The sequence below is a fragment of the Clarias gariepinus genome, chromosome 3 (genome assembly GCF_024256425.1).
Source record: "Clarias gariepinus isolate MV-2021 ecotype Netherlands chromosome 3, CGAR_prim_01v2, whole genome shotgun sequence".
NCBI lineage: Eukaryota > Metazoa > Chordata > Actinopteri > Siluriformes > Clariidae > Clarias > Clarias gariepinus.
The window spans coordinates 41,790,764-41,815,801 of NC_071102.1; the positions used below are offsets into that span (position 1 = coordinate 41,790,764).

General features: G+C 39.9%; 3 protein-coding genes across 4 annotated transcripts in view; all 3 read left to right on the forward strand.

Moving 5' to 3' along the window:
- LOC128518710 (sialoadhesin-like) overlaps nt 1-25,038 on the forward strand; it is a 1,187,000-nt gene that overhangs the window by 390,246 nt on the left and 771,716 nt on the right. The window lies entirely within an intron of this gene.
- On the forward strand, nt 643-6,120 carry wdr83 (WD repeat domain containing 83). Its single transcript, XM_053491703.1, has 10 exons — nt 643-977; nt 2,080-2,200; nt 2,301-2,406; nt 2,509-2,557; nt 2,846-2,972; nt 3,154-3,221; nt 3,324-3,432; nt 4,022-4,136; nt 4,295-4,447; nt 5,014-6,120. The coding sequence occupies exons 1-9, from the start codon at nt 875-877 to the stop codon at nt 4,439-4,441; spliced, it is 945 nt and encodes a 314-aa protein (XP_053347678.1). The 5' UTR covers nt 643-874; the 3' UTR covers nt 4,442-4,447; nt 5,014-6,120.
- On the forward strand, nt 18,161-23,614 carry yju2b (YJU2 splicing factor homolog B). Of its 2 annotated transcripts, none has more exons than XM_053491694.1 (10): nt 18,161-18,236; nt 18,651-18,686; nt 18,765-18,818; nt 18,930-19,012; nt 19,247-19,302; nt 20,178-20,238; nt 21,424-21,566; nt 21,689-21,861; nt 22,574-22,712; nt 22,797-23,614. In XM_053491694.1, the coding sequence occupies exons 2-10, from the start codon at nt 18,684-18,686 to the stop codon at nt 23,273-23,275; spliced, it is 1,191 nt and encodes a 396-aa protein (XP_053347669.1). In that variant the 5' UTR covers nt 18,161-18,236; nt 18,651-18,683; the 3' UTR covers nt 23,276-23,614. The 2 variants fall into 2 exon arrangements, with proteins under 2 accessions (XP_053347669.1, XP_053347670.1); XM_053491695.1 differs by lacking the exon at nt 18,161-18,236 and adding an exon at nt 18,347-18,373.

The following is a 25,038-nucleotide window of genomic DNA, read 5'->3' on the forward strand; positions in this document are numbered from 1 at the left end:
TGTAAAATTAGTGTTAAATTCTTAAAACACATACCAAACTTTATTTCTTTAGGACATGCAGGTTAGGCTAATTTGTTGTTCCCAAATTACCCGTAGTGTGTAAATGAGTGTGTGTTTGTGTGTGCGCTGTGATGGATTGGCACCCCATAGTGTACGTTCAGAGTGTCCAGAGTGTCCCATGTCTCAAAGTCCCCTGGGATAGACTCCCGGGCCCCTGGGCCCCCGTATAAAGGATAGAGCTGTATGTTAGATGAATGATTAAGAATGAGAGTCACATAGTCACATGATCGCGTGTTTCAAGATCAGGGAAGGATGCATTATATGTATTAAGGATGGCTGGACTGGAAAAATCAGTTTTAAGAGGCCAGGAAGCTGAGGGAGAATGAGACCTACAGTTGGCATTAATGTAACCTACTGGATTCCAACTGCTGTTAAACTACAAAGAAGTAGAACCTCCCAGACAGCAGGGGCGCTGAAGGGCCTAAACTACCCATGAAAAGCAGTAGAGGAATCAGAGGCTGCGTCTGAAACAGCACTCTTTAGTACTAAATAGTGCACGAGTACAACGAAGCTTGTTGAATGATTAGGCACACTATGCAGTACCGTAGTGTTTGATTTAGGATATTACCATTATCTTAAAAACTCGGCGGTACTGTATCTCAAGCCTGAATCGCTAGACTAAAATCGTATATTTAGCTCTTTTTAAAAGGAAATTAGGTATCTGTGTGTATACTAACGTATAGTCGAAGTCGTGCTTGTAAGCAGCGTTAAGGGGAAACATTGCAGTTTTTATTAAACCCCACATTCCCCAATGTTTAGTGTAGATTAGCATTGCTAAGCTAAAGCAGAGCGAGACTGAGAGAGAGAGAGAGTGATGGCGTTCCCCGAGCCCCGGCCGCAGCCTCTCCGTCTCCCGCAGCACCTTCTCCGGACTGTAGAGTGTCAACAAGCCGCTGTCAGAGCCGTGCGCTTCAACGGTAAAGCAAATAGAAAGAATAATGTAGATCTATCATCAAATCATATGAGAAAATTTCCATGAGTAATGAGTCAGAATTAGAGACAACACACCACTAAGTTTTTAATAAGTTTTATTCGGTTAAATATGAATTTCGTTTTAAATACACTATTAAGTGGTTTATCATTATGTCTTAAAATACTAAAAGTCATTTAAAATGCACCTTGTTATTGTGATTATTATTTGCTAGTCCTAATAGTTGATTGTAAATTTAAATAAAAGTTGCCAATAATTTCAATATATTGATTTTTAGTAGTTTTATTAATATATCTTAAAATACTAACTTTATTTATTTATTTAAATACTAAATTTATTTTTTTAACAATAATACAGATTTTAATAACCATTTATTAAATTATTATTATTATTTTTATTATTATTATACCTTTCACTGATGTATAAAGTGTAGTAGAATCTAGAAGTATTTTATATTTATAGAGATTTTTTATTATTTTGTTTAAAATTTACATTTAATTAAGGCAATATACTGTAGATCTACTAAACAATTTTAAAGAATTACTAAACTCTATTAAAAAAAAAAGCAATGATGGTCATTTTTAATTGAAAATATTGTGTCCCTTCTCAATATATTTAAAATACAGTTTTATTTATTTATTTATTTATTTTATAATAATTAAATTTATATAAAATGGTAATGTTATAATAATAATAATAATACAATCATATTTCCATTTTAAACAAAACAGTTAAAAATATATATTTTAGTATTTTTAATACACATTAGTAAACTATTAAAAATCTAATTCCAATTAACTTTTATTTATATTTAAGAGGATAAAAAAGTATTAGTAATAGTAATAATCATAAGTAGATAAATAGGATGTTACTCAAGTTCATATGCAAGTGAAGGCAGACGAGCTAATCCTTTTGGCAGTATAATTATATATGCATACTAAGTAAATATAAGATTAATAAGAAATCTTTATTTTAAAATTAAATCAACCGATTTTCCTGCAAGTGGATTTGGAGCAAATGTGAAAGAATTCATGAACCCGTCGTTCCTTCAGGACTCCGTGTCCTAATAAATGCAACATGTTTTCCAGCTGATGGGAACTACTTTCTGACGTGCGGCGGCGATAAAAGCCTGAAGCTGTGGAGCGCAAGCCGAGGAGCGCTGCTGAAGACGTACAGCGGCCACGGCTACGAGGTGCTGGATGCAGACGGGTGAGAGCCTCGTGTTTCTCTCGTCCACGCAGGCGCCATGCTTTGGAATTGCACATGCTCAGTGGTGTAGCTAATACAGGATTCACTTTTATCTTCACAGCTCTTTTGATAACAGCCAGCTGTGTTCGTGCAGCGCTGACAAGACGGTGATCCTGTGGGACGTAGGGACCGGGCAGGTCACCCGCAAACTCCGTGGTCACGCAGGGGTACGTGCTGTGGAGCTGGTTGGTTTTAAATATAAAATATGCATTGTTACTCTTATACACCAAATAGTATTCAATGATCTACTTCTCATCTTCTTTGTGTAGAGGGTAAACTGCGTGCGATTTAATGAAGAGGCCACTGTAATGCTCTCAGGTGAGTCCATGTAGCTCATGTGCTAATCGCCTTGTGTTTAAAGGGCACCTGTTATGCAAAATTCACTTCTTAGTCATGTTTAGACCTATATAAAACCAAAAAAGTTCTTCAATAATTTATTAATAAAAAAATAAACCTATTCAATTTCTTTCGTAATGTGACCTCCCAGAAGAAGAGCCTCTTAGCTCTGCTCTTCTCTGAAGCGTGTGGCTCTGCAGTAACTGAGATTTGTTTTAGCTAGTAAACTATGGGACCTTTAATTTTAAATAAGGCCATGTTGTGTTTCAGGTTCTATAGACGGCACAGTGCGTTGCTGGGACACTCGGTCCAGAAAGATGGATTCGATTCAGACTCTGGACGAGGCACGAGACGGCATCAGCAGCCTGAAAGTGGTGGAGCACGAGCTGCTGACTGGGTGAGAACCAAAATTTCCCATCTTACTAAAGCACTTGTTTCATTTCTGTGGTAACTTTCAGCAGGCACTCGGTATAAAACCGTACGAGTTAACCTCCTCTCACTACAATATAGGTCAACATATAAATCTTGAATGATTGACAGTATCAGAGATGATTGAAATTTACTGCTTTGTGTGTCAGTTCTGTGGACGGGCGGGTGAGACGATACGACCTGCGGATGGGACAACTGCATGTCGACTACGTTGCCAGTGAGTGCGATATGTGTTTGTGGGTTCGGGATGATTTCTGGGGAAAGTCTTTAATATGTTTGTGCTTGTGTGTGTGTGTGTGTGTGTGTGTGTGATTTGCAGGTCCGATCACATGTGTGTGTTTCAGTCAGGACGGTCAGTGCACCTTGAGCTCCAGTCTGGATGCCTCTGTGCGTCTGCTGGACAAGAGCACAGGAGAGCTGCTGGGAGAGTGAGTCATAAAAGCGTGTGCACACACACACACTAGGGATGGGAATTAGCATTCACCTCCCGATACGATGTCACGATTATTGGGTGCCGATTAAATTAAAATTGTGTGATTCTATAATTATCCCGATTAAATATTACTTTTTTACCTGATTTTACTACAAAAAAACTTCATGTAATTAAATGTAACCCGTTCCTTATAACATTAGTTTTTTCATTTTAAAAACCAAACGAAAGAAAGAAAGGCAGATCGGAGGCTTTTAATGTGTGTGATTTAATAAAATATATATATTTATTTTTTATGTATTTCTGTTGCACTACTTGGAAGCTCCTGCACTCAGTACTGAATCATTTATATCTGAGGCCAGTAAATGTGAAAACCAGCCGGTTCTGGTCGTCACTGGCTGATCAACCGGTTCATCTCTGAATGTAATAGGTTTAAAAAAAAAAAAAACATTTTGAAGTTACCGTGGCGATGCACACATTAGAGATTCATGTATCTCGCACAATTGAGTTGTATCCATGGGAACCGATTGAAGCCGCGTAATGACATTTCACGTGATTGTGTGTGTGTGTGTTGTATTTGCCTGCAGATACACAGGACACCAGAATAAAGACTACAAGCTGGACTGCTGTCTGTCTGAGAAAGACACACACGTGCTGAGCTGCTCCGAGGACGGTCACGTGTACTTCTGGGACCTGGTGGAGGTGTGTGAGAGCCATTACAATCCCCTAATACACTAAATAGCTCTAACACACCTGAATGACAAACACGGGATATAAAAGTCTCACATATATATATTCAGGATTAAAGAACTTTGACTGTTGATGAGCGTTAACACTGATTGTTTGTGTTCGCTCGTTAGGGCTCATTAACGCTTAAGCTGCCTGTCGGGAAAGCCGTCGTCCAGTCGCTGTCCTTTCACCCCACAGAGCCTCGCTTACTGACAGCCATGGAGGGACGTGTCCAGATCTGGGGGGCGGAGCCAGAGGAAACGGATACGGCGGAGTGAAGCATGGTGAGAAACACGACATTAATTTATTCCACCGGAATGTATGGCCTTACTGTGTACTTCACTGTGAATACTTTAATTAGTTTTTACAAAGCTGGTCCAAGCAAGTTCTCATTGTTTTTGTTCTTAGTCCGAGCAAGATTTCATTCTTTACTAGTGGCCGTGAAATGTATGGTGTTATTGGATGATTTATTCAGTCTGTGTTAGGATCGCAAGAAGGAAATATTGCATTTAAACGAACGATGTGTTTAAAAATCATGTAAAATCTTTATTGGAACTGTAAACACTTTATATATACACAGAACAGAAGAACAACAGAGACTAACAATAAATATAAAAGACGTTTTATTTAAAAAAAATAAATAAATAATTTACAGTATATAAATATATCCCTAGTTCTTACCATCCTCGCAAGCTAAAGCCGAACTTTTCAGCATCACTAGCGAAAGAAGCCAAGAGAAAGCAAGAGGCACGCTTGGATACGCCGTCAGCTTGTTACCTGCCGTTCCTAAACACGGATCTTATTTACAGCCTGAGCTTTTTTTTATGTCCATGTTCTTTACATTTTTCAGCCGACGCAGGAGCAGGCGGAGGCGGACAGCTTCTCGATTTTGTGCCAGCGGTGGGAGTTGTCGAGGAAAGCCATGTCCTCATGGCGCGTGGGGCGGCAGCATGGCGTGTGGTGCCAGGTCTCAGTGGGGGGCAAAGCGCCACTTAAGCGCAGATTGGTGAGGGTGAGCTCGTGGTTGGAGGGCACACGTGGACACGCACCGCTGCAGTATTTAAACAGCACCATTTCGTCCGAGTCGTACCCAAGGCCGAGGTCTCGCACCTGCAACACAAACGTATTAAGGATGTTAGGGTGCCAGTAGTGTATGATTGGACAGATACCTCACTGCTGAGGTTCCTAACGTTATCATATGTGACGGCTGACGAACACACAGATGAAGACGACTGAAAGTAAATTAAAACCAAAATTAAATTTAATGTTGGCTGCTGCTCATTTTGGCTTTTCTTAAGATCACTTTGTCTTTTAGCTTATAAATATAATTTTTTATAAAAAAAAAAAAATGTAATTACAGGATTTAAACTTTTTATTATATAAAAAGTGTTGTGCAAAAAGACTTTAAAACGTTTAAAAAGATTTTATAATAAATATCTTCTTTACTTTTCCTCTTTTTAGAAATACCTGATTGGTTCTGTGGAAAAATTATATTTTTGGTCAATATGATCATGTGTGAAATGAAGAAAAAAAACCTGCTGTAGTTTATTTTGAATGTTATCAGTTTTTTTTTCTCCTTTAAAAAAAAAATGTATGCAGTCTGATGTGATGTCTCGAACCTGCAATAAAATGGAATGCAGTCCACACGGGCCCTCTGCGCTGCGGGGTGAACGTAGCACTCTTCCTTCCCAGTATCTTCCCGATCCCTCCTGCTCCTTTTGATCTTCTTCTCTTCCTTCTGTCCTAGTCTCATCTGCGTGGCCAGATTCGGAGGAAGTGGCTTGTTCCTTTATACCTGACGCTAAAAAGTATGGGAGCATATAGATCTTAGTATACACACACTATATAATCTAGGATCTGTTGTATGACACAAGAACTCCTCTAATCATTTTTAAAAGTATTATATAATAGTACAATAATTATTATTAAGGTGTATTAAGTCTATTTTTGTTATTTACTTGAGGCATAATAAAATAATTGTAAAAAATGATGTTTATTGCCAGTTATGTAAATAAAAGTTTAATGTTTCGTGTTAAATGCACTGAATAATTGAATATTAACATAAAAATAGAAAAAAAGTTCAAATCTAATCTCACTAGAATAGATTAAAATGCACCACAAAATTGTTTAAAACAAAGTAAATGGGGAAGACATTTAAAACAATTAAGAAAACATTAAATCTGCTTTTTTGTAAGGTCATGACCTTTTTATTAGGCTTACCCAGTAGCATGTGCAGCCAGTGTCCCTCTCCGACTTGAACGCAGAACAGCAGCATGGTTAGCTTCAGAAGAGAACACATCTTTCCTTTTCTCTTTTTTCGTTTCTCTTTCCTGCACCGCAATCTAGGCAACAAACTGGATGATGCTGATGTGTACCAGAGTCTGCTTCATATATGCTTGTCCCACGAAGATGGGGGCTTGGCTTAGCCCCACCCCTTCTCACCTGTGCTCAGGACAAAGCTGATCCCAGAAAAAATATATAGCGAAATGGAATAAATATTGATTTGCAGGTGTTTTCCGATACCCCGAGTACTTGGGAGGCGGAAATAAATCTTTTAAAGTATTTTACGCTAAATCATTTAAAGCTGTTTGTAGAACAGCAGGAGAAGGTGTCTGCGATCTTAATCCATGAGCCAATCATGCTCCGGAGCTTGATCTGAACGCGATGGTTCGTATTCCTGACTAGCCCTTGGTCGAGCACACGTGACCTATTGGATCAAAGGTTAAGAATGAGGAAGTAGATGGGTTAAATCCATGAAAATGAGACAGACCAAAGGATAATAATTAAGAAAGAACACAGCAGACCACAGCTAGATATCTTCCTGGAAAAATTCCGAGAACGACGACTGACTTCTGAAATCCGGACATAAATTTAGGGATTTTATCAGAAATGTGCCTTTTCCCCTACTTGCAACATTCCTGAAGTAGCTCTGAGGAGACTAATGCCGAAGGAATCGTGGAATGTGTCTGACTGGCAGAAGGATTGCAGCACGGTCATATGTTCCTTGCGCTTTATAAGGTCATGCTCAGAAGGAAGACACTGAAAAAGTGCGGAGATGTCAGCCATTTTTTTGTATTCTTATCCTCCTGCCTTACAGTTATGTGATAAGTGGCCTAGGTGAAAGCCTTGTGAGTGTTGGTCTGTTGACCTCCGGCACTCACCACCTAACCAATCTTCGTTCAGGGGTTACAGACAACCATCTCCAAGACTGTTGGTAATGTTATCTTTATTCAGTATTTACCTTTTTTCTGTGGCAGACACTTCTAGGGGCATTGATAGCGCAGTGCTAGGTTTTTTTTATGCGTCGTGGAAGGATTGGGTTTGACTCAGTTATTGAGCCTGGATAGAATGGGAGGGTTTTGTCCAGAACCGTAGCAGATGAAAGACCAACAACAACATGTGGCAGACACAAATTTAAGGTGGCAACCCTAATACACCTGCTACAGAGCCAAGGAAACTTTTTGACTTTATGTCGGACCATTTTGGAATTTAATATAGACTTTAACAGACTTCCACACACACACACACACACACACAAATCCACCATGCTTATTTTCAAACTCTAGGAGTTTTTCTAATCAATAAGTTGGTTCCAGCTATTCTTTTTAAAAAAAATAAAATGTAGTTTGTAGTCTTACAACACTAGTGCTTTTCTTAAAAATATAAATTAAAATGAATAAATAAAAAAATGGTCTTGGCTAAGGGCAGGTCAGGGACCTTCGAGCTTGATTCCGTTGGCTTAACAACTTGCCTCAGATATTTATACATACAAGACATATATTGCATCAATGCGAGTAGCTTTCCTTTGTCTTCACCCCCATCTTGACAGGAGTCCATAAAAACCCTGAGCTTTAGAGGGAAACTTTCATGCATAATGCAACACCATAGAAAGCCATCCATCACCCACAGGATTAGACTCAGAACTACTTTCCACTGCTGTTATCCTGATGTTGGCCCTAAGCTAACTCGCGTTTCCATTGCTTGCTGAGCCTGGTCTGAACTACAGCATGACACAGCAGCTACCAGAGAAATGTTCTGAAGAAGTTAAACAACCTGCATATTAATTTCTAGATACAGCCCTTATCTGTGAATTCAACTGTTCAGGACATTGCTGAAGCACCTACTGATGACAAGATACATGCAAAAAAAATAAAAATAGCTGTGCAATGAGAAGGGGAAAGTGAGTTTTTAATGCAACATTGTTCTGGAATCGAATATACTTGAAATCAATATGGACTTCATTGAGATTACGATTATACTCAACATCAAAGACATGCACAAAATAGTACTCCCATCTCATAATGCTACCCTCACCATGCCTCACTGCATGGATTTCAAAATGCATTTCAACATGCCTGACATGCTCTCAAACGTTCCTTCGCTCCTTCATGAAGCCCAGGTGTGTGGAGTGCCCTGGCTACGGTTGTCAAGCTCAGCTGTAAACTGTGGCTATCTTCAACTTTTTCAAGGTTACCCATGTCCTTTTGCTTCTAAGACTATGTTTTTCCTCACCTGCTAACTGACTTTTGCTGGACGGCCTCTTCTAGTCAGTGCCGTGGTCACGTATGTTCTTTGTATTAAAAAAAAAATGGGTTTAATGGAACTGCATACAGTCTTCTTCAGCACATCCCAAAGATTGGACTTCTTGATGGCTAGTTTATGTGTGACAATGATGTCTCATGCAACCTGAACCACTTTTTATAATTTAACCCCAATGAATCCTGTCAGCATCATCTTGGAATATGCTAACAGTATCAGGGAAGAGAGAAAAATCCATGACCTGGTCATTCAGTAAATTAAGGTAGTCAGCTCATATGATTTTGGGGGACATAATTGCTCGACCTAGACCTGATCAACAGAAGCAACCCATATAATAACACTGCTCCCTCAGGCTTGTACAGTAGACGTATTAAGGCTACCACAGCTGTTTCGTCCTGCAGAGAATAACATTGATTGTCGTTTAATGCAGACAATATTCTATAACTCGGTATTCTCTACAAAATTTATTATTTTGTAATTTACATACAATAGAGTCAGTTCAACTCTGAGAACTGAACCAGGTTTCTTAAACAGCTTGCTACAGCTTGGCATAGCAACATAATCCTGCAGACATCGAAATAGCTGAGCCTTCCCAGTTCACTGTTTTTTAAGATGGCGTCTATGTTCCTGGACCGATAAAGTTTGTTGTCAATGCATAATCCCAGGTACTTATCATTTACTACCACCTTCACAGTTGGTACCCCGGGTTTTGCTTACCAAGGTGTCCAAAGAGTATAATCTTAAAAATACAGATGTCAACCTGTAAGGTAGTGCATAATCCAGGCCACTAGTGAAACATTCTTGAGCTTGTTCTCAAGTAGAAATGGTTTGATTTACACGCTTCTGCATCCAATTGGTTTTCCTGTTGCAGCAGAAATAGGATGGCACCCTCCAGTCTAGTTTAATTCTGGTAAGCAAGTTTGAGGGGCTGCCATTATACCTTGGTTTCACCAATAGGTGCAGGTGGTTGTGGATAAGTTGCTACTATGACTTCATGAGAGGTAAAATTAGTGAAAAAGTAGTAGGGAAAGTCAAGTCAATTTCATTTGAAAGCATATTTGTCATGACCAGTGTTGGGTGTAACGTGTTACAAAGTAACGCATTAAAGTACTTGGATTACTTTTTTGATGTAACGAGTAATCTAGCATGTTAGGTCCGCTATTTAAATACTCAGTTATTTAGTTACTTTTTCAAAAATGTAATCTGTTATTCCACAATAATTAATGCAATCTGTGAGCCAGACAGCAGTCTTTTCTAATCCGTTATTGTGTGTGTATGTATGTCAAAGTCGTCCTAAAAGCCCTGCCCCCCTCTGTTATTCCTGCTGTTATACCCCTATCTTACCTATGCAGTTTACCTATATGAGGACCGACGTGCGGAAAAAAAAAACTGTTCTTTCTGGCCTTAATTTTTTTGGTCACCCCTGGTTTAAGAGAAACAGCAGACATTTGGACAGTACTATACTGGCAGAAGTTAATGTGTTCTGTAATGCAGTTCAAGTCATCGATTCATGTTGATCCCTTAAAGAATACCTCCTACTCTTGTGGTCTTCACTAAAACCTGGCAAAATCCAAAAGAAAATCTGTAATGGTATAATTTGGCCAAATCTCTGTAAAACACATAGAACTGCATTTGTGGAAAACTTTCTCACACCTGCTCCATTTCATCCATTCTGTTGACTCGCGACTTCACATACCCCATTACTCTTGAGGTAAGACCTGGTCAAAAACATCTCCTTGTCATCTGTTTCACTTTCCCAGCTGTTCATGTTTTATTTATCTTCTTTAAGACTACCTGATATATGCCAATGTGTTCCTGCGATCAATGGCTCAATAGCTGGCATCCGATGCAAACACTGCAAGCTTGAGCAAAGTATCAAACACACAGTATGAAAGCAATTAATTATAAATTTCAGATGAATCTTAACAATAGAAAAAGAAAAGGAAATGAAGCACAAGACCCTATTGCAGAGAATATGATGCCTGCTGTCGTCTGTGCTTGTGGCAATGATCACACATTACAATTCCCTATAGTGTGGTGGTGGCATGAACCCATTATCAGCCCTTTTTCTAAATTAGTTAATTGGATTGAACTGAATAATGGGTTGGCAGCCCAGTGGCCTCTGTGTGTGGATTTGGCATGTTCTCTCCGGGGTTGGTGGGTTTCCTCAAGGTACTCCCGTTTCCTTCCAAAGTCAAAAGACGTGTAATTAACATTTCCACAATTGCCCATTGTGTGTGAGTGAGTGTATGACCTTTGATGGATTGGCACCCCATCAGGATGTTTTCCACCTTGTGCCCAGAGTCCCCTGGGATAGGCTCCAGGCTTCCTGCGACCCTAAACAGGTATGGTACAGTGAATGAGTGAGTTAACATGGGGTTTCCATACTTTTTGCGTGCACATAGATCTATTTTTGGCTGCTCCAACCATCTGTCTTCCAACAGGCCTGTCTTTCCATCTTTGACCTGATGGAAATAATAAACTAGAAAAGAATGTTGAGGTTGAACGAATTCATCTTTGACAATGTGCAGAAAACATTGTCGCAAATTGCCCAATTGGATTTCAGCTTCTGGACCTGATTAAACCATGTCTGGATTAGTTCAATCCAGACATTAAAACCCAACCAAAAACTTTTGCAGAACTAAGGGGGGCAATGATCTTTTAACAAAGTGAAAGTCTCATTCCCTTGGCATAAAAAGAAGGGAATCCAACCAAGTTTTTCTTAATCTTCCTGCTGTATATTTAGTCTACTCCTCTCTTTTCTGTTACCTGCAAGTTTTATAGCGTGAGGGTGAGCTATTATTTCATTGCATGACACTAATACGAAATTCCTGCCATTCTGCAGTAAGACAGGCCAAAATTCCACGCCGTTTGTGTAAGGATATGCCAAAAAGCATGCTGTATCTTCCACTGTACTCCTCCTCATGGCTTTGCTTCTTGCAGGAACTCAAGGAAGGAATGTTTTCTTCCCCTTCATCTCCCCTTCTCCAGGAAAAGATTTAGAAAAGATGAATGGTTATTCAACCACTCTTTTCTTGTCTGTCTGTCTGGCCTTTCATCTTCTTCTGTCCTGCACAGGGAAAGCCATCATATGTTAGTGTCTAGTAAAACATGGACGCTTTCATGTTCTCTTTTCTAATGTTTTTAAGGAAAAGCATTTTTTCAGAGGTAGATTCTATGAAGAAGATGCTTGTTAAACCTCCTCAGTAAACAAGCTGTGTTCATCACTAAAGCCTGTGGGTTTTGCTAATTATACATCCTTCTGCAAGCTGAATTAATCTTTCAATCTCTACAAAGCTTTGGGTTTCTAGGAAATAAGTATGGCTCATAATCTCAAGACGTTATTGGATTAAGTAAGGAATAAAACATACCATGCTGTGCTTATAACATTGAAAATGGGGAGGTGTGATGCAGCACGCCAAGAGCAGGTAACTTTGGGTACCACCCTAAAGTTGATTGATTGATTGTTTCCTTATAAAAGCCTGTCCAAAGGTCTTTATCTTGTACCATCTTGTGCCAGTGATTTTGATTATCCCCCCTTTTTTTTTCTTCCCTGCTTTTCCTTTACTTAAAACCCTAATTTAGTCATAGTCAATTCCCACCCATCACTGTTAGGACACTCTCCCATCAAGGGGACAAACTACCAACCAGGAAGAGCGAAGACTATCACTATGCTTCCTCTGAAACATGTGACTCTAGTTGACCGCATCTTTTTAAACTGCTGCTCACACAAGGTTTGGGACAGCATAACACCCTTGGAGAAAAGCGCTATCCTTCTGTATTTGAAGTTAAAATATCTTTTAAATTCTGTCCCAAATGTATATCCGAACCCTAACTCATTATATTCTTCATTGCATTTGTTTTTGGCAAACTGTACAAAGCAAGTAGCTTCTTCACAGCTCATCTGTCATCAGTTTGATAGTGGGGTCAAGTTATCGAGTCCATGTGTGTGGGTTGAAAGTTTCCTCTCATCTCTTAAACATGCCAGTGTGTGGCTCGGGTACACTAAATTTCCCCTTAGGTGGAGGTGTCCCATGTATTCTTGCATGGTGCACCGTAGTGATGGGAATCACCATTTCATAATCTATTATTGGATTGAATAAATAGTCAGTTTAACCACACAGTACAATGCTTCCTGCATCCATTGTGTTTCCAAAAATATCATTACTTTTTATGCTGAGGAGTGTTTTTCGCTGGTCAGATTGGAAAAGGTCAACCACTGATGGACTGTGGCCGCTGCCTTGGCACTTCCTCCTTAAGTTATGGCCAGCTCTTGAGACTTAGCTGCCATTAAGATGTGGGCCGTTGCCTTGACTTCTGCCGTGCCTCCAGTTCTGGTCAGTTCTGCTGACACTGCTTCTGGACTGTGACATCCAGATCATCTTCTTTGCTTCAAATCCTGGATTTGCCTCTGGTGCTGCCAAAGACTGGCTTCCATGCCTCAATTCCAGCCTGCCACCACTTCCAGACTGCGACGGACTTGCTGATGGCAAACCAGCTATCGCTGCGCTCGTTTCATACCCACATTATCTGCCTGCTGGCACTGCTCTTGACCCACACTGATCCTACACACATCCTACACTTTCAAATCAAACACAGTTATTAGAGTAAAATAAACACATCCCAGTGTTTTACTAGGTGCTTGGATACCAAGGTAGAAAGTTTTCTCAGTAAGATGTAGCCATGATCAGACTGCCTGCATCATGTTTAAAACACTGGCCTACCAGGAACTCTTTTAAAGGCCCAAACATGGAATTGGCTTGGAGAGAGGTCAGTCGTACAGTATATGGCCTGTGGCAATATAATTTTCAGGCCGTCATCTTTATATGTTTCTTTTGGAAGTTCCAGCATCATTTCCTTTGCCAGTGTAGATTTGTGATTCATCACTTATGTCGCTTTCATCCAATCATCCACCCATCGTGACTGCTTTTTGTTAAGCTAATATCTTCCTGTTCGATCACGAACATGTCATTCTGTTTCTATCTTTTTGTTCTTTATTTGGTTTGTTGGGCATTATTTATTTTTAAGGCATGTTACTGTGAGTTTTATATCCTGTTTTCTCTTCCCATGTAGTTTATTTGCTAAAATAAGACTGGATGCCCTGTATGTTGATACAGATTTTTTTGCTAAGGTTCGTTTAGCCACTCAACAAACACTTATGCCAGGATTTAAAAATTTCCATCCAACCATTAAAAAAAAAATTTAGACAAAATTTTCCTCAAAAGAATTTGCACAGCATCATGCGCTCTTTGTAAAGGGCCTCAGTGTATACAGTAGATGCGCTGCTGAAGTGGTGGCTGTTTGATTCAGGAAGGCGCAGGTCTCCTCTCTGGTCCATATAGGGTTTGTCTGCTTTGGGCAGGAATGCAGGGGCTGTAATGGGAAGTATTTGGTGGGAATTAGTTCGGAATCTGAAGCTCGCCGTGCGGCTGCTGTTTACGCCGTAAATTTGACCCGGCAAACCTGAGGCGGCGGACAGCGGCCGGGCCTCCTCCACTGGCTCACATTCTCCTTCTCTCCTCTATCCCTCTGTTCCATCACTTCATTCAGCATCACTTGTCTACAGTGGCTCAAATGGACTTTTGTGAGCCCAGTTCATGATTCCATTATCTGATGGTTTGCATGGCAGGAGCTTCAGCTTCAGTTAAACTGTCTGTTTTATCACTTTCTTTCCAAAATATCTATAAGATTTATAAAATCATAATTCTGGATTGTTTATTTTTGCATTCTTCTTACATTTACAAATCTGATTTAGTTCATGTTCCAAGAAGGCGTTTAAATCTAAAACTTTTTAGGAACTTTTACGAACAAATGGTCACGTCAAAACTCCCAGAACCACGTTGAAGAACTGGTTTTACTTTCACTGTAACAAAATGCCTCACGAAACCCCTTTAGAACTGCTGTTAGACTCTAGGCAGAGAAGGTTCTGTAATGCAAAGGCATCATTCATGTGGATTAACGCATGTGACGGAACAAACTGCCTGAATTTACGTATACGTGAGTATCAGATTATTTAGTAGTTATCCTGTATAGGATATTCAGGAATAGCGTGGCATTGGATTTTTTCCTTAGGGCATTCCTGACCAAATTTGCAATAGGGCAGGATGCTTTATCCTGCTGAAAGAAGTCACTGCTCTTAGGAAGTGCTGTTGCCATGAAGTGAAATACTTGGCCCTTGTTAGGTTTAAATAAAGAAGAGTTGTGTCCGAGCTAAGTTTTAGGCTAAGAGAAGAAGAGTTATTTCTTGTTGTGTCCGCTGCACCTTGATACACTTACCGGTCCGGGCCCGATCGACCGGGAGAGAAAACCACACACACACACACACACACACACACACACACACGCAGGCATGATGTCTGAAGATCTCTGTTTATTCTCAGCAAAGAGAGCACATTTAAACGGTGCCACATCCCGAACATCAAAAGAACCAGTCATTAACATGTCAGTCATAAAGGGACCCGGAGACAGACAGGTGAGATGAGATACATTTACATTCTCCTAATTAAACAAAAGGGTTCTAGGAGACAAGAGCCATTTGGATCGTCGAATACAGGATATAGAAGGTGTTACCACATAAGGCATAGGGAAGCACAGTGAGGGGTCTGTTCTCAGAGCAAAGGAATGTTCTTATTAGATTACAGTGTCTTAAAATATTATAAAACCTTACAGCTCTCAACATTGTTTAAGTACCGTATAGGTGATATGTGTCAAAGTAACATCTACATGAATGCCTCAGCCAGCTCACCTTCTTCCCATTGTCCATTGAGGAGAAAGACATGAATGTGGCCTGATCCGTTTTATTTTCTATTTTTGCTCGATTTTGGTTGGTACTAACCACTGAATTAAATTTCACAGAACGTTTGGAGATGCACTGATCAAGTGGTCCAGCCATTACAACACATCAGAGTCTTTCTGATCCCTACGCTTGAAGATTTTTTTTGCTTCCAACAAATCAACCTGGTGAACTGATGAGTGATGTTCACTTCATCTCATTCACTCACACATTGTCTATACAGCTTTATACTGGATACAAGGTTGCTTGGGGCCGGGAGTCTATTCCAGGAGACTTAGGGCATGAGAAGGGGCAAACACTGGACGGGACACACACACACCCTCACATTCACATATGGGCAATTTGGGAATGCTGATTAAACTCATATGTATGTATGGGGTAAATGTACTGTATATCTATACAGTCAGAGTGCAAGCAGGGAGTCTGGCAGGACTAACTATAACAGCATAACTAATAGGGAGATCCAAAAGGAAACGCAGACGTAAGGGCTCCCTGAGATGTACAGCAACCACAACTATTTTACTGTTTTGTATTTACTTATTTCTGTATAAATAACTTTTATTATATTGTTTATTTAAAATAGAAACAATTTTATTTTTCAATAAAAAGCCATTCTTTTATATTTTTGTATCTCTTGATTTTTTAAGTATCTGTTCAGGCACTGTTTAGGCACCAGTACTAATACTGTTGTCAAAAACCCAAATTCGATTCTTAAGGTGAAAATTTGTGATGTCTCATGGTCATAGTTGCTAGTTCTGCTTATAAAATGAGCAGCTCTGCTCTCCTAACAGAAGAAAAAATCATATCAATGATCATGTAAAGCTCGGTCTCTTTATATTACTCAAGGGGCTTGTAGGATGACTTTCATACACACACACACACACACACACACACACACACACACACACACACACACACTAACGGATTGGGAATGACTGCTGTCTGGCTCACAGATTACATGAATTGTCTGAATAACGGATTACATTAAAAAAAATAACTAAGTAACTGAGTACTTAAATGGCGAAACTAACAAGTTAGTTAGTTAGTGTTAGTTAAATGGCGTAGTAGTGTGCTCGTTACATCAAAAAAGTAATTCGAGTTACTTTGTAACGCGTTACACCCAACACTGGTGCTGACAGAGTGTAAAGATCCCTGCAAAGATACTTAGTAATGCACAGCAAAAGTAGTGATATTAGGAACTGAGCTTGAATATGATGCTACCACCACCAGTTTCTTTTTTTTTTGCCTAATGTAGTGCTTTTTGCCAGAACTAAAAATGAAGTGTTTCTTATCAGACCGCAGAATATGTTTTTTTTTTCTTTAGCTTGGGTCTTCAACTTGCCCTTCAGTAAAACACTATTCCATACAACTCGCTACTCTTCCATAAATCTCAGCATTGTGGAGTGTCACTGGTGTAATTGTCCCATGAAGAGCTTTGTGAAACTATCCAGCTATTTTCTAATCATAATTTGTTTCCTTTGCTTCTCCCTTCTAGCTTTCGGTGTAAGCCGTCCTCTTAGGAACAGAGACGAATACTTAAGCAATCATCAAAATCAAACTATTTTATAAGTGTTCAAGTCAAACCAGGACGTGTGATGCAATTTCTGGTGAATGAAGATGTAAAGGCGATTGACATTTACAGAAGATTTCAAGCACTTTCACATAACAGGAACTAGTTATTGCCGCATCCCCTGCACGGTCCTGAGCTCATTTCCACATGTTGGGGCATTAAGGGAGTGACCAGGATTTCAGACGCGATGCTCGGGCGTACTGAGAATACTTTCTACCTTGATCGGTCCTCGAATAGTCAAACCGCATAGGTGAGATAGAGGTATAACAGCGGGAATAACCGAAGGGGGCGGGTTGTGGGGGGCGGGGCTTGTAGGGCGACTTTCACATACACACTAACGGATTGGGAATCACTGTGCTTGCCCCTCAAAACAAAAACAAAAAAACACAAACTTTGTTGCATTTTTTTTTTGGTTAAAATAAATAAATAAATAATACAGTACCAAAAGTTTGGGCACACCTTCTAATTCAGTGTTTTTTTTTCTGTAGTGATTTATTTACTTTTGCAAATACAGTCTAGAACGGTGGTGGATTTGGGATGGTGTTCTGGAACAGTCCGTGTAAGAACAGTATTGTTAAGCTCAATAATGAAACCTCTGCTACAGAGGAGAAGTTAGTGTAGAGTTACCGGACAAGAGCCTCAGAAATCACCGGATTAGAGCCGGTATGAAGGCTTTACAGAGCGTTAGCAAATACATCTTAATATCAACTATTCAGGAGAGATTATAGAATTTTTTGGATGCCTTCCGTATTGTTTTAGATTGTAGAAATATATAAATATCAGAAATGACCATTGTGTAAAAAATGTGTAAAAAATTTCAACCAGTTGTGTGTGTGTGTGTTTTGTTAACGTCCTAATGTTAACTTTGTGGCCATAAAATACTATAGTAATATTGGGTTTGTTTTGGGCTTGTTTATGGTTGCTTATTTGTCTCGTGAGAGTTGACAAACATGCTCGTGCTTTGCCGAGGTACCACTGTAATGCGATGTTGCGCCCCCTAGGGACAAAATAGGGATAAAGCCCCGAGAAAAACAAATTTTACGGGTGTACTACACACTCCAGTCCAGTAGGTGGCACAAACACGCCACAACGTTTGCTGTGTGAGGAAGAAGACGAAGGAGACTATTTTGGTCTGCACACCAGTCTGACTAGCCCCAGGATCCTAAACTTGGTAAATATCGCTTTTTAAACTGTTTCTTTACAATTTTTTTTTCAAATTGTTTTTCTTTTTATGACATGTACCCAAGCATGAACGGACGCAGTAGAAGAAGAATCTGTCGGTATAATATTTAAAGCAAACGCGACAACGTAAGAAGCTTCTAGATTGTTTGCTACTAACGGAGCGAATGGTGTGTGGTTCGTGCATCATGATTAGTCACTGGTCTCGTGACAGAGGCCGCTGATTGGACAGGACGATCGGTTTCGTTACTGTTAACCAATCGCCGCAGAGGGGGCGGGATTTGTAGATATCTGACCAGGAAGCGCAAGGCATAACGATGTGTTAGCGTACAGTCCAAGCTGTACTGATCGGATCTCTTATTTCCCTCTCTCTCTCTCTCTCTCTCTCTCTCTCTCTCTCTCTCAGGTCGCCTTGACTGGATTTGACTGAGCTGAAATCATGGTCAGTGAGTTTGTGTGCACTGTAGCACTGTGTAACACCTGCTTTCTGTGCTTGTACTAATAACTGTGTCGTTTTTAGGGAGAGAGAAAAGGAGTGAACAAGTATTACCCTCCTGATTTTGACCCTGCTAAGGTGAGGGGTATTGTTTTTGCATTCATTCATTCATTATAACACCAAAGTAACAGTAAGGAAAAGCATATTTGTGATGGAACCCTGGTCGTGTGTCTCTCTCTTGGTCTGCAGCATCGCTCCATCAATGGCTACTGGAACACTCATCCGCTACGCGAGAGAGCCAGGAAGCTCTCACAGGGCATCCTCATTATCAGGTAAAGCACACGCACACAGTATCTCTGGACCACTCTCTCCTTCTCTCGCTCTCTCTCTCTCACACACACACACGGTCGCTCTCAACTTGTCATTCACATGCTTATTGAGTAGAGCGGAAACAGAGTGCTTGTATGTGTTTTTTTTTCCCGGCTCACTCAGACCATCCAACTGCCCAATGAAAGGAAACCTGATAGGATATTCTGTGTGTGTGTGTGTGTGTGTGTGTGATTCAGGTTTGAGATGCCCTACAACATCTGGTGCGATGGCTGTAAGAATCACATAGGCATGGGTAAGTTTTCCGATGCTTTCTACGTAAAGCAGCTCCTAACCGATGACATGTTGCAGAATCAGTAAAGAATGTAAAGAATCAGTTTTATCAATCAGTTTTATTTTATTAATTAAGGATTAAAGTAAAACGTATGAACGTTGACATAGTGTGCATCCCCTTCAGTCACAATACGCTTGTTATATTTTCACCTCTCGCTGTGAGAGCAGATTAATTGACAAGGGATTTCCCCCAGATATTTAAATAGGGGATGGGCCTAAAGTTGTTGCTTTGTTTAAGGAGGAGTAGCCAAACTGACAGACAGTCTCTGGTCATTAACTAATAAAATGTCTGAAGAAAAAGCATGTCCGGTAGACATCTCATCCTGGATGGAAGGTTATCAACTGAACCTTAATGTCAGTGAAACCGAACTGATGTTTATCCCAAGTGATCCATCCCTTGTCAGGATATCATAATCTCTCTGGACAACAATAGTATCACTCCTTTAGTCACTGCCTGCATCCTTAAGCTTAGAAGTTACCAGAGGCTTTGTGAAAGCCTTCTAAGCCTTATGTTTTTTTTTTTTTTAATAATATCTCTTTAATGATATAATTAGAGCTTGTCTATGATCGGATAAGATGGGTTAGGTTTCACGATTTAAACAAGAAGGTATTAAAGTCGGGACCTGAAGAAATGAACTGATCGCACCTTATCTAATTTGGGGTCTGATGACGCTTGTTGTTTGCATCAGGCTTTGGTAAAGGACAGGGTGAACCTGTGTGTGGAATAGAGTAAGACACTAACATAATACATGTTTTAAGTTTTTCATTGGTAAGTTCTGCTCGTATGCAGCATCTTTAAAAACTGTTTTTACTTTAGAGTGTTGTGTTACTTTCTAGGGGTTCGATACAACGCAGAAAAGAAGAAAGTCGGCAATTACTACACTACGCCAATATACAGGTAACCTTGATGTCATTTACATCATGATGAGGTGTATGAATGGTGATTTCCTGCTGTTAAAAAAACCCTCAAATTAGAAAGGTTTACCAAATGTTTAGAGATGCACCAATCGTTTAGCATGTGACCGGTTTCCAGCTCGATCAGCCACAAACCGATGTTTGGTCATACACCTTCGATAGAACAGATTCTGTCCTGAAGGCGTGCATCTCCTAAGTGGCACGACAATCATACGTCTGCATTTTGTTCCCGTACGCACATCTATTCAAGGTGGTCATGTCTCAGAGGAAGCATATGTGAGAGCCTTCATCCTCCTTGTTGAATATTTTTTTTAGTTTACTTTTATATATACAAAAAAGCTTTGACCAGTAACCTGGAGAAATTTCTGTAACTTTGTGCAAATTATTCATTAAAGTTACAAAAATGTTTTTGTATGCTGTCAATTATGGTTCTGAGTAAAGAAATCAGTAATTGGTATTATCAGTATGGACTGACTATGACTGAGACTTTTGATACACACATAAAAATGGTTCAAAAATGGTCAATATTTTTGTCATACCAAACCTAAATATGAGTATACAGTTGTTCTCTTGATATTATATTATTATTTTTATTATTATATACTTATACCAAAGCATGCATTGTATTGTATCATATTGTTTATGGTTTGTGTACTGCTCTGTTGTCCCTGATTCAGCTATTTATTTATTTATTATTATTATATATATTTTTTACAATAAGGCAGCTACCGGCCACACGTTTTCAAACTCCTGTTCGTACAATGTTACAGAATTAATTGTCTAAGAGCATGCCGTATGATTGGGCAGCTCACCCAGCTATATCCCCTTGACTCACGACCATGGGCTAATTCATCATCGTCGAGATTGACATCACTCAGGAGCTTATCGTTCTTTAATATCAAATCAGGTTGAAATGTAGCTTTTGATCAATTCAATCCAACTTTATTTGTATAGCGCTTTTAACAGTGGTCATTGTCACAAAGCAGCTTTACAGAATCAAAAGAAAATCAGGATCTTTACATCAGCATTAGAACAAAGAAATTGATTGATTTAAGTGTACAAGCTTTGACCAAACTGTCTTTTGTTTAAGAAAGAGGTTGTGCACCATCATTAATAATACATTTTCTTTATAGTGCCTTTGATTACAAAAAAAATTATTGAATCCTAGGTTCAGGATGAAGTGCCACCTGTGTGTGAACTACATCGAAATGCAGACGGATCCAGCCACGTGCGATTATGTCATCGTAAGCGGCGCGAGCCGCAAAGAGGAGAGATGGAACATGGCTGAAAATGAGCAAATACTCACTACCGGTACGTCTCTCTCTTTCTCACAAACACACACACAATTGTACACAGTAGGTGCAAATGTTCTTTATGCCACTCTAGTGCTTGATGTTGTCTACACTCCTGTTCTGTATGTTTTTCTCTTTTAGAGCACACAGAGAAAGAGAAGCTAGAGACTGATGCCATGTACAAGCTGGATCACGGCGGAAAAGATAAAGAGAAGCTGCGTGCCGCCATTCCAACTCTGTCTGAGCTACAAGAGCACCAGGCCAGCTGGAAAGACGACTTTGTGCTCAACAGCTCTCTCCGCAGGAAATTTAGGGTCTGTTAATGCTCACAATAAATTTAGGGTCCATAAATCTCGTAATATACTTCATGCAGATATTTCAACATGGGCATGCGTACTATGCTTGTGTTTGTAATCAGTGTTGGGTGTAACTTTAGAGTACTTGGATTACTTTTTTGATGTAACGAGTAAGGTCCACCATTTAAGTACTCAGTTACTTAGTTTTTTTTTCAAAAATGTAATGTTATTCAGACATTTTATGCAATCTGTGAGCCAGACAGCAGTTGTAAGCCATTCTGAATCTGTGTGTGTGTAAAAATCGTCCTACAAGCCCCATTCCCGATAAACCAATAAGACCCCCTCTGGTATTCCTGCTGTTATACGACCATTCGAGGACCGACGTGCGGAAAGATGGAAACCCAATCACAGCACCAAAACTCGCAGTGAATCATGATGAACCGTACTTATGGCCACCGCGCGGAACCGCTTACGTGAGAGGGGTATTAGTTAACAGATTATGGGCCAAACTTCATGAGTGATGATGGTAGAATAATTATAAAGGTCTTGACTAAAACAACATGCATGAGGAATCACAAAGGAGTTTTCATTTTCTGCAATGGAAAAGTACTTAAACTAGTTACTTTTATCAGAAACTAATGCTGTAATGTAACTGATTACTTTTTAAACATTTTGTAATTTAAGTAGTTACTTTAAAAAGTAACGTCCCCCAACACTGTTCGTAATACAGGATGAGAAGAAGGCCATATGTGAAGAGGAGGAAAAGGACAACGCCACGAGGAAGAGGATGGGTCTGTCTATACCTTTGGTACCAGAGAAGGAGGAGGATAAAAAACTCGCCTCGCTACTCACCTTCCAGAGCCCTGACTGTAAGAAACGGCCCATGATTTTATTGATGAATTGCTCTCGGGTTAATTATTATGAAATAAAGCAGATGTGTGTGTGTTTTCCAGCGTATGACGACAGACAGCATACAAAGAGGCAGCAGATCTCCTCTCGGTCCTGGTTTTCTTCACCCTCCTCCACTCCATCAGGGAGCGCTGCGGGAAACCTTCTAAACAAACTGGGTCTAAAGAGCAGAGACGTCGCCGCTGCCAGAGGTCTGAATGCCACTCCAAGCAGCTCCCTCGTCCGCAGGCGGTCAGATGGCGGCAGCCCCGTCATCGAAAGAGCCACCCTGACATCATGTTCCTCGCAGGTGTCTGTAACATGCCCGAACATGGCTGCTTTAAACTTGGAAAACTCTGATTCGCCTTCCGTACAGTGCTCAGACAAGAGACAGGACACACACATACAATCCACAGAAGAGGATTCTGGAAAGCCAGCTTCAGAGGTGCATTGTGGGATAGAAGGACAGAATATTAATGAATTCTGCTCAACAAAGTCACTAGTGGCAGATTACAGCGACACAGACTCCGATACGTGTCAGTGACTAACAACAGTGACTGAATGTTCAAATAAAAAAAAAAACAACAACAAATTTGTCACATCGTCTACATGGCTTACATGACATTACTGTTATTCGCATGCTACATTGTTTAAAATGCACATTTCACTTTATTATTCGTATATGAGAAATATTCTACTGTGACTTATTGTAACGTATTAAAACGTGCATGATCTTGCACTTGATCTTGTCCTACCGTTATATAAGGCAGTGTAGAAATAAATAAATCAATAGCACTGTTTAGTGAGATCTTCCAGTAAGTGTGTTTTATCTGTGTTTGCTGAGAGATATTAAACCTTGGACCTGCCTGGAAAGGGGGGAAAAAACAAAAAAATGTTCTGCGGATTTGACATTTAATTTGTGCTGTGAATTGGGTTGATCACATTCACTTCACAGTGGCATGTTTCCTTCTAATGCGTTTTATTCACTCAGTATTTACTCTAAAAAAAAAAAATCAGTTTCCCGTCTACATTTAAATGAGTCCATTATTCGTCTTTGAATCTGGAAAGCACTTTAAATGATGCTCTAAGTTAGAAGTGTAAATTGGAATTCGCTTTACAGATTATATTATTTGCTGTTTTTATTAACACATGAGAACTTGCCTTACCAACTGTATGACCATCCGCCTGATACTGAGTATGCCTCCTTGGATACCACTAGACCTCTGAAGGTGTGCTGTATTATCTGGCACCAAGCTGTCAGTAGCAGATCACAGGAGTCGACACCGCAGGCTCGTTCTTCGCTTTTGTTATGTTCATCAAACCATTCTTGAATGCGTTATCCTGCTGCAAGGAATTTTTTCATTCATCTTGTCATCTCTTTGATGATCTCAGAAGCACCTGACCATCCACGTGAACTAAAAAGAACTTGTGATTTATCAGACCAGGCCACCTTATTCCACTGCTCTGGAGTCCAGTTCTGATGCTTACAGGCCCATTATAGGTGCTTTTGGCAGTGGGCACGGGTCAACATGGGTAGTCAACCCTGACTGGTCTACAGCTACGAATCCTTGCATGGGAAAAACTGCGCTAAACTGTGTTCTGACTACTACCAGAACCAGCATAAAAATCTTCAGCAGTTTAAGTTGCACACTCCATGCACACAGAGACGGAAATCGAACCCTTACCCTGGAGATGCAAGGCGCCGGTGCTAACCACTACACCATCTTGCGCCCATAGGTACATTTATTTAAAAAAATAAAATGCTTCTTGTACCTTCTGGTTTGAGCTTTTGCACTATTTCTGCTGATATTCTTCCCCTAAAAGATTTGCAGTTCCCCAAAACGTATTATATACTTGGACATATACTATGTACTTTACCTTGGAATACTTCTACCTGCTGCTGTCATCGTAAAGATTGTTCACCTTAGGACTTCGCTTAAAGAAATATATTTTAAAAAGTCTAATTTTGAATATCTTTTAGCACAAATATGAGGGTGTCCACTGAGACTTTTGATAATTATGCAATATAAAAGAAAACTGTTATGCAAGTAAAAGCTCCATTTCTTTCTCTATATAATCCCCTGCTACACTAATGTACTTATGAAAGTGTCTGACTAGTGCTTGGACACCATCAAAGTAATGGAGCCATTCTGGAGTATTCTGGAGCCATGATGGGACTATGTCTTCATGTCTGAACGCTGTCCTCTCAGGAACTCCTTGAACAGCCTAAACATGTGAAAATGGCTCGAAGCGAGGTCAAGATGGTAAGGGGAATAGTGCAATTACTCAGAGTTCTTGTAATGTACA